At 32.2% G+C, this 11004-nt stretch overlaps 1 protein-coding gene across 1 annotated transcript in view; it reads right to left on the bottom strand.

Moving 5' to 3' along the window:
- Positions 1-779: 779 nt before the first annotated feature.
- LOC139099608 (putative uncharacterized protein DDB_G0278881) overlaps positions 780-11004 on the bottom strand; it is a gene marked incomplete at its 3' end in the record, with an annotated part of 28438 nt that continues 18213 nt past the window's right edge. Inside the window, exon 2 of the mRNA XM_070652120.1 lies at positions 780-1685. Coding sequence (XP_070508221.1) covers positions 780-1212 — 433 coding nt within the window. The remainder of the gene's footprint in view (positions 1686-11004) is intronic.

Raw genomic sequence — 11004 nt, 5'->3', positions numbered from 1 at the left:
AGGTGTGTATTCAAAGTTTGAAATCTTTGATTTGATTCTAGAGCAGTTTATAAAATTTTGAATCTTTAATCACTGTAAAAGCTGATTTGAATTGTGCAATTCATGTATATTGATTGATTATACTCATGAGCATGCTCATTTATGTCACAACCAAGAAGTTTGAGTATTTTTGAAGAAGGATGGTCATTTATAGAATTTAGAGTCGCTATAGTAATTTTAATGCTTCAAATTTGCAGACCATTTCGGAGCATAGAGCCAGTTAAAAACGTTCTTACCATGCACCAATTGACTGACTTGAACCCTTGCCAAGTAAAGAAAAAAGGTAATTTTGACCCCAAAAACCCTACCTGACCTTGCCATTGCCCATTAAAAGCTCACAATACTTATTAATAAGGATACATTTATAATTTCACCATCCAAGTCTCAACCCTCAAACCCCTTCAAATCCTAAAGACTTATTTTTTCACACAACCTTATCTATAAACCCCAAAAATAAAAATATTTGAAAACTGCCCCAATCTACGTCACTAATTTAAACGTATTCCTTTTTTCATGATTACATATTTCACACTTTCCAACCACCCCAAACACATAATCAAAGTCTAATCGACTAACCTGTTAGAGAAGGAAAAAAATTATTTAACACATTCATTTAAGAAAGGCAGCACAATGGATTGAAATGAAAGGAAAAAAGAGAGAGCTTTTAAGCTCGCCGCACCTCAACCGTATTATCAATCGGAAATAATAAAATATCATGAAATGTTTAGTTTTTTGCTTACCAGCCTTTCCGACATTGAATTTAGCACCAATCCATAAATTCCTAATGAATGAAAAAAGTCGTCGATATAGAGGCCGTTGCTTAATGCTTCGTCGCTCGGATGCTTTCTCGACATCAACACTTTCATCATGTGTATTACAGTGTTGATTTGCTCGATGAATTGTATTATTATTATTATTATTATTATTATTATTATTATTACTATTATTGTTACTATCATTACGATTATTACTATTTGTTACTTCATTTGCATTACTACTAATATTGCGACTGCAATTAATTTGGCTTATGAGCTCCTCGGCATTCAATTGCTCTGGATAACGATTCTCACGATGTGATGGAACATTGTCCTTATAATTTACTTCAATTGCCAGCGGTTCCGGTGGCGTTGAAGTGCTACTACTTGTCGATTTCTTTTGCTTTACATGACCCATAATTTATTATGTCCACTATTGTATATAGGATGTACACTTGATGATCACAATTTTGACTTCATTTATCAAATTCTATAAATTGTTGGATATACTAGTGGAATTTTTATAATCGGAATGACTTTTTATTTTTTTATGGGAATTTTTTTTATATTTCTTCACTTTTTATATTCGTTGTGTGTCATTAAAGCAGGTTAATTACATGCCGTGCTTACATTTTTTTTATTCTTAACTTTTTCCTTTTCTCCTTTTTATGGCATTTGACATTACAGAACACGAGCACATGAATATATACATTTTTTAACTATCACATCTTATATGATGACTAGATGCTCTATGGTTCCGATGCTACTCTTTCATATATTTTAGATATTTCAGCTATGATGTAAATTATCATAATTTCTCTTCATTTCTGATCGCTTTCATTCGATTTCCTACATTCCATTTAAATTAATATTTAATTTTTCTTTACTCATCTGTTATTATTGGATAAGGGAGGAATGAAGGGATTCAAGAAAGGCAGAGGAAAAAGATAATAAATGGAAAGAAAAGAACGAGAATAAAAAAGGGTTAGATGATAGGTATATTAATTGTCCCAGGGCTATGAATGAATTCAGAGTTGGAAATTTATGGTTTGAGGTTCGATTGGCTCAACCAAGGAATCAGCATTGCCTTGTAGTTCTTTGAATATTGCAAAATTTTTCAAGGCAAAGTCAAAATTGAGCGACGTTTTTCTAGCATAATTAACATCTAATCTTTGCAACAGAGCTCGAAGTCGATTTTTCCATATAAAATCAGAGTTGATTTCAAACTCCACTTTACAGGTCTTACGGTTGCAACTAAGCTTAATAGCAGTGCTTTTTAAACTATGCTCGATAGCATATTCGAGTTTCTCTAGCATATATCTAGCATATATCCTAAGAAGTACGACAAAACGGCGAATTCATACTAATTTAGTGGTTCGGATTAACCTGGTGTGAAAGCTTGACTGCCTCTAATATTAAGGTTTCTTCTGAGCTCGAAAAGGTTTCTCTAATAAAAGCCTTAATCTAAAACAGCTATTTTCGAAACGTTCGAGACCCCAGACCACCTCTACTCGTGATTTCTAAGTCCTTGTTCTTTTTGTGGTCGTTCAGCTATTGCATGAAGACATTAGATGGGGTTTTAAAACGACATTTTTGTGTGATGTCTTTTTTCGAGATGTACAATCTAGCGAAATGTGTCGAAATCCACTATCAGGGCAACTTCGTGTCTTACATCTAATACGGCGTCGAAACACTACCCTTCCGAACACATTATGCTTTCCCGGTAAGTGAACAACTCCTTATCCATATTCAAATTATTTATTTAAATTCCAACTCTGAATAAATCACTGTAGCTCTGGTGTGAATAAAAAATATCCATGGCATCAACTTTCATGCAAATATTTACTTTCGAATATTTAACGGAATAATAAAAAAAGGCTCCTTTTAATGGCTCCGTTGATTGACTTTTATTATGATTATGTTTTATATGGCTCTAGGCTTATAGCATATTAAACTAAAAATAATACTAATGACACACTTTCCATAATGAAAGCAATATGGATGACATTCAGATTTAATTGCTGTTGTTGAGAATATTATGGAAATTTTTTGATATGTTAAGCTTTTCTGGGTTTACGTCTATCGCATAATGTTATGTAAAATTTGAAGGACGTATTCATTTACAATTTTTTTCTTATTTTTAGAAATCATAAACGTCATTTGTAACTTAAGATTCATATTTGAAAGTAACAAGTTGATATGTTGTCGTCATTTCAATACAGCTGACATCCGAATTGAATTTCATGCCACGAAAATCGATAAAAATATTATATCTATGCATAAATCATCAACTGAATCAGTGAATTTTCTCGATGAGAATATTTTTGTAGATTGTCATGCAATTGTTGAAATATTTTGAACGTGATTTTTGTGACGTGAGTTTTGTGGGATGTGAAATTTTGAATTTGGGTGTCATGTTGCTTTAGTAAGTCATGGGTTGATATGGGATTCAACAAAATATTCCAACAAAATTAAACATAACCAGTCGAAGCTCTAAAAATGGGTGATTTTGAATCGTTGCTTCAAAATTAGACGAAATAAGTCGAAGCTCTAAAATTGTTGATTTTGAATCGTTGCTTCAAAATTAGACAAAATAAGTCAAAGCTCTAAAAATTGATAAATTTGAATCGTTGCTTCAAAATTAGACGAAATAAGTCGAAGCTCTAAAAATTGATAAATTTGAATCGTTGCTTCAAAATTAGACAAAACAAGTGGAAACTCTAAATATTGATAAATTTAAATCATTGCTTTAAAATAACACAAATTGAGTCAAAGCTCTAAAATTTAATGAATTTGAATCGTTGCTCCAAAACTAAACCGTAGTTTTAAAAGTTAATTAATAATCGCGTCGATTTTGAGACTATTTAAATTAAGTCATTACCTTAAAATTACTCATAGCTTCTTTATTCACTAAAATAAGTCATTGCTTTAAAATATATTCAAACAAAGTCATTGATCAATATTCTACAAAACATTGTTGCTAGTTCTTTCAAAAAAAATTCACGAAAAATGCCAACAAATTCACAAAAAATTCCAAAACACAGATTCTTCTCATTCCTCGCTGCTTCTTCTCTCAAAAAACAAGCTAAATATGACAAACATGAATCTATCAGCATCACAACTGAGAATAAATTTCGCACATGTGTTGCATGCTTTATATGAAACGTAATATTTATCTAGCTTCTTCTACATCTCTTGTGAGTTGACAGAAAATGAAAAAAAGGCAAAATAAAAAAATATTCAAAGAGTTATCTTCATGAAGACATGAAAGGTAAACATTGCTTAATGTGAAGTCATAACAAAAATTCTTGACAGGATAGATTTTCAAAAAAAAAAACTTCACATTCATTTAGTGCTCTTGGCAAAATAAACAATAGAGTAAACAATGGCTTCGGTTGAGTAGATTTTGCCGTAAGGCTAAAAATGATTGCTTTAAGTCTGCCAAAAAAAAGAATTGTCGAATTTTGAGGAGGGGGAAAATGTTGAAAAGTTTTGTGGGAAAATTCAACGAAAGCTTTTAGTGAAATGTATTGGAAATCCTGCCATTAAAAATTAATTAATCATTTGGTGTAAATGAAATGAGCTTTTATCTCAATTTCAACATCTTTTGTTCCCTTTTTTCGGAATTATTTAAAATTCTGTGATTTTTTGGGGATCTTTAAACAGCAGGATTGCAATCTATGTGTAGTATTTATTATAATTTTCACTTTGATCGGCAGGGTGACTGACTGGAGAGTGAAATCTCGGCAACCAGACAACGCAGAGAGCTAGGATTTGAAGCAGTAGCTCTGTGCCATTGAGTTACTGGATAACCAATTAGTTTAGAAGATTAAAACAATGGAAAAGTGCTAAAATTATTGATTTTTAAATTTGAAGTGCACAAACACGTGGAACACATTTAAACTTCGAAATTTAAAAAAAAATTTGGCCGTTACTTTTTGAAAATAATTTGCCCGTTATTTATTGATCATTTACGAATTGTTAGATGCAAGAGCGACACATTCGACGAATTGCCCGCAACGGAGCTTTAACGGGTCATTTAAACTTCTTTTACTAATACCATAAGGCTCTATATGGCTGCCAAACAAAGGTGACTTACATTACGGAGTCTTAAAAGCTCCGTGGCTAAGAATTCTTCATTTGTGTCGCTCTGGATGAAGCCCGTTTATTTATTAGATTTAGAAGAATGTGGGGTGAGAGGCTAATCTGATTGAAATTGAACATCCCACAATAATGCGCTGACGTCCCTCAATCAAACACAAGAACTTCCAACATTTCTTACTTAATCCCGACCACTATAAACTACAACTCTATCCAACTAAAAACCCCTATTTCAATATATGTCAGACACATTTTAACTATCAAAATTAACTATTCATACCCTTGTCATTCGCTTCAAACTGTAAATTATTCTTTACACAACTGTAAAGCCATTCAAAAATTAAGATTTATGTTAACAGAAAAAAGTCAAACACATAAAGTGAAAAAATTTAAAATAATATTTTTTATAAACATAAAATGTTGAAATAAGAACAAAAGCAAATTAAGCTATAAAACCAACAGCAAAAAAGGGAAAAGTTTATTCTCTTTGTGCTCTATTTTTCCCATTTGGTAAATTCCTCATGAAATATGAAAGATTAAAGTACCTTTTAATAATTAATTATGGTAGAACCAACATCATTGTACGAAAAATAATTTGCAATAAAAATAGAAGGAATTAGTTAATTTTCAGAAAGATTAGAGAACGGAATTTGTTTGGTGAGCTTTTAAGCGCTTTTTGTAGATGCGGAATTTATAAGGGATAGAGAGAGATTTTGAGGTCGTTCACATTTGATATTGAAGAAATGAGGACTTAATATTTGTGTAAATTTATGTTTAGGGATCAACATAGAGGAAGGAGAAGCCGAAGTCTGAGTCCGAAGCTGATCAAATGTCAAGTCGTGGTATCCCCGAATATTGCTTAAAACACCGCTCTAGCTCAGTAACCTTAGCTATATACGAGATTAATACGTTAAAGAAAAGAGTAAAATCATGTCCAAAACACCCCGTCAGGAGGGTAGCAGCCTTACAATCAGGCTAATGAAGGTAAATTTTACAATCGACCATTTCATCAATCTGTACAAATAATGCAACATAACATAAGGATCAAAAGATACAGTCCCGGGAGTGATTTATCTAGTGCAGGTACGATTTGGTGCTGATATGTTTTGGTTCAGTTGTTCTACTAAAAATATTCAGGAAAAGAAGTAAGTCATACCAAATCAAATAATTGTCAAATAAGTCCTCAAACGGCTCAAAAAGGGCAGAAGCAGTCAACTAAAATTTGCGAAGAGTCTATGCGAACTCTATCAAGACATACCAATTGAATGACCGCCATGTAACCCATCTCAATACCTGACCCAAAGTCACAATTAAACCAAAAACCTCATTTCCATCATACCTCAATTTTAATATCCCCAAAAAATTACATAAAAATTTCTTTTTCACAATGCTAAGACCGTAAAAAAAATTTTTATATCATTTCATAGGATTTACTATTTCCATTTTACTGTATAAATGTAGATATCAGCTTTCATTTCGGTCTTATGGAATAATTTCAATTCTTCTTCTTCTTTATCTCATTCCTATTATCAATGCTTATTCGGTCTGGAAATGGAATTAGAAACGAACCAAAAAAATAAGTCAGAAACACCTGACAATAGAGCATTAACAACGTAACAAGGAGCTAAATTGCATTTAATTGACAATTTATAGAAAATCTTTATTATATGTTCCTACACAGTAATTTAATTATTGTATAAAACGTTTTTCTGTACCTGCTCATTGTTGTAAAATTTCATTAAAACCCGTCACACAAATGTGTCAAATGGCGCACACGAAAATTATAATAATAACTGTATGCAGCTATGACGTGTTAATATTGTATTATACATTGTCATAAATGAACGTTCACCTGAGCTCAAGGCAATATTACCTTGTCAGAATTTGACGTTTTTTTGGTTTTAATATAATATTAAGGAAGGAATTTGGGATGAAATTCTCACGGAGAAATTTTGGGATGGGATATTTGTCATTTATGTTATGAGATTTTATCTGGAAATTGGAATGTGAATTTGAAACTTAATCTTAATTGATCACATGCTTTTCTCCAGTATTGACATTATTCAATCAATTATTAAAGTATGCCTTGTTGTAAAGACCTACATTGAGTAGGAGGTACTTCTATGTTTAAGGTATGACAGTCCTGCATTCTACCCGAACAGCACTACGTATTCTCTAAGATACCGCTAAGACACCGTATTAACACTAAGACGCGAAGTTCCCCTGACAGCATCCTGACGCCTTTTTAAGTCCCTTTTTACGACAAAAAATGCGGTTCGAAGGATTGTGCTGCTCAGGCTGGTTGGTAAAAGATCACGATATTGGTCAAAGTAACAGAAAGTTTTTAATAGAGATATTAATGTTTTTAGTGTTTGAAACTGGCAAATGGAACTAAACCTGTACTTGCTCATTTGAGCCTCAGACACTTTCTTCATGCTCCCTCTGAATACTCTCCTGTTATAAATCATAATTGACCTGTATGACCAAGTTTGTATGAAAAGCAGGGTATGCATCAATGGTTAGCATTCTTGGACACCCTAAGTTCCGCCAGAAACGATAATATCTTTATAAAACTAGTCTTAATTTCATCCGGTTCAAAGCAAACAACAAAAGGAAAACTGGATCTGCAATAGTAACTCTGCTCTAAAAACCTCAATATTCCATTCCATATCAATGTCAATATTCACATGCAACATCCAAAAATAGCTTCTTACAAACCCTATCGAATATTGAACATATTTTTTTATAGAATCAAATAAATCATGGCATTATTCCTTTTTTCAATCAAATCACGTGTGGTTCATATATAGAACCAATAAATTTTCAAAAAATATGACTTTTCAAAGACAGATTCCGTCGACTTAACGTGTAAAAGCCACAAATCCAAAATATGCGAAAACGCAATAAAAATCATTTTACAGTTAGGCAAATGTCAATATTTTTCTCGGCAATGAAAAAAGTCTTTATGAGGCTTTATATGTATGCGTATTTTTTTACAACTGATCGATTGAATAGCCTAAGAGCACGCAAAATATATACAGTAAACATTGGTGGATGAATCATTTCGATATATTTTTGTAACAAGTTTTGGAGGAACTAAAGTAAAAGTTTGTATTTCAGGGGTGTATCCAAAGTATCCAAAACTGATATATTCCATTAGTTCAATATCCTTGGTTTCGACCTATCCTACCCTTCTCTATCACTAGGTCATTTGTCAGGTATGGCACATGAACTAAGAGTCAGAGTGGGCAAAAATAGGTTAAAACTAGTTTTGACACATTTATGTCAATTTTAAGAAGGATAGAGCCGGCTTTAAACGTTTATTCCGCGTGACCATAGCTATAGATCCATGTGCGTCTCATTCAATGAAGTAAGTAAGTTAATTATGTCAAGTTAATGGCTAATTTTAAAAGTTATTTGTCGATTGAGGGAGAGATCGTTCGAGCAAATCCTTACCGATCTCTATCTGTTACCCTTACATGCTAAAAGACCGCTTTTAAGGACCGTAATGGTCTTTACATACCATAAAACCATGGTCTTTGCCTGTTAGGGTTCACTAATAAAAGACTAATTTACTCAAATCTGCTCCTTGACTCCACAAAATCATCTAATCCAACTAAAATATACAAAAAATTTCATATCAAGATTAATATGAACGGCAAAGCATGTTCTCAATATTGACATGTTTCTATTAAATCTAAGTGTAATCATATATAAGGCATACGCATCGCTCATGCAAATACTCAAACTTCCTCGTCTCGTATTTGTTCTAAAAAACCCATTCAACCACATCAAAAATATTTGTTTGTCATGAACATTGTCATGAAAACTTTTACTGAACATTCCAATTAAATATAACTTTTTATTTATTTTTAACTTCACATATGTCAAGTTTCTTCTTGTTTCCGAGATGACGATGGAAGAAGAATCCGAAGAAAATCTTTAGCGCACGTTGAAAATACGTAAAAAATTTCAAGAATAAATAGAAAATTTCTCTTTTGTATTTAAATATTCAGGAAGAGAAAGCTTGTCTTGAATACCCTTTCCTCATTACATTAAAATACAAAATTTATCGACTTTCTTTTACTAAGCTTATTCTATAAGGAGAATTGCCAGAAAATGGTAAGTATTACAATGGTAATAGTGCCATTTGAAAATGTGCTTCCAGAATTTTATTTAAGGAATTAATGAAATAAAGGAGAAAAAGCTCCTTATTGGAAATACATATAATTTGTAAAATGTTTCGAAGGATTAAGGGTACTTGTTAGAGTTTGGTATTGATTCTAATTACAACTGTGTATTATGGAACATTTTTGAATTAGCTTTTAACTTATAGAGTGGGCAAGTGCAAGGATGAAGGGTGTAATTGGACACTATTTTGATGCGGATGTAGTCTTAAACAGTTTAATATTAAATAAACTGAATAAATGAAATGTTTTGAAAGATTCAGGTATTGTCATGCATAGCAATGTCTCCATGTGTTTCTCAGACAAGGAAATGATCCCCTAACAGTTAACTAGCATGGACTCAAGAGCAAAGCTAGCCGATAGCACTCTCACGAGTATGCTTAATTAGTTTTAAGGGGGACGAGCTCTTGAGAACAGGTTTACTGTTTGTTTGGGAGCCTTAATGAAAATATTGGCTGAATTTTAGTTGACTAGTGTCAAATTCACCCCACTTCGATCTTTGGAATGCAGAAACTTAATGAAATTAATCCGCAGAACCCATTTTTCCTTCACTTTGATGCAACCTCCCCTCGTCATCTTCCACTCCTATTTGGACATGTTAACGGTTTAAATGTTCACGGTCCATATGAAAAAATTTTAAATGCCCTCTAGCTTCTGTGAATTAATCCCTAATATCCCTTCCTAAAATCATTCTTAAAACAACAAAATATTATACTAATCCAAAATCTAAAACATTCAAATTTGAGTCCTTATATAAATATCATTACCATTTCCCCCAATTACTCCATACAATCATTGTTGCTGTGCACATAAATACACACATTTGCGTGTGTATTTAAATGAGATGAAAGCTTGCAAATAATTTCCCTCCTCGATAGCTTTCTCTGAAGGTTGTTACTATAATCTCAGCATATGTAATGTATGTGTCGAAAAATGTTTTAATGAAATTATAACAATGCTACACTAAAGAATGTACTATAACAGCTATAATCTCCTTCTATTCGTAATAATATGCCTCGTGTTAAGTAAATATGTACATACATAAGCAAATCTCTCGCTAGCGACACTGGAGAAGAAGAGATTTTCATAAATTTTAGATTTTTTTTTCTTGTTCCTTCAATTTCTGCGCGTTTTACTTCTTTTGCATGGAATGAAGTGTGTCGATGAGAGAAGTGACAAAATTTTTCATGTGACGGGATATATTTGAAATTGTGAGAGTTATAATATTGTGAGAACATTTATTACAAAGTCTTAACTAAGTTTCTCTTATACCAAAAAAAGGAAGGGAGCGTTAATTTAATTAAATTTATGTGGTTTAGTGGAAGTTCATAAGAGCGTGGGAAGAAGAGTGTGCTTGATGTTGAGTTAGGAGCTAATTTATTTTCTCTGAAAATTTTGGTTGAAATAAATCAATAAAATTAATTTGCTGTATTTTTAAAGAGTGTTTCCTCAAGGTTTTTTAGAGGCTGCTGATATATTTATTGATTTTTTGGTAGGAAGTTTATTTTAGTGAATTTATGGATTGTGTAAATTTAGTGACTTTATGGGTCATGTTTTACTAAAGGATGCGGAATTTATCAATAAAATTTCGATCTATTTTAGTCAATTCTACATCATTATTTATGTATAATCCGTTCAGAAAATAACTAACTTCGAAAATCGACTCGACGCTAATTCGTTTTCAATTTTACATGAGTCAACTATTCGTCTGAGAGTCGTCCGGAACATCTAGCTCGGAAAAGATCAAAGTGGTTTTGTGGCTTAGTGGCTTAGTGGCTTAATAATTATTATCCGATTAATCCTGATATATCTTAAATTGCTTCAGGTCAGAAATTTTGCCGAAAATTTGCCATATTTTCACTAATTCCTAGACTTCAAATGCTTAACACACTCGAATAGCATACATCGGCTAATCGGCTAAT

This window comes from Chironomus tepperi, unplaced genomic scaffold (genome assembly GCF_022539635.2).
Source record: "Chironomus tepperi strain 1889 unplaced genomic scaffold, CSIRO-AGI_Ctep_v1 contig_479, whole genome shotgun sequence".
In the NCBI taxonomy this organism is placed as follows: domain Eukaryota; kingdom Metazoa; phylum Arthropoda; class Insecta; order Diptera; family Chironomidae; genus Chironomus; species Chironomus tepperi.
The sequence above is the reverse complement of the archived record's forward strand: the minus strand, read 5'-3'. Positions and strand labels throughout refer to the sequence as shown.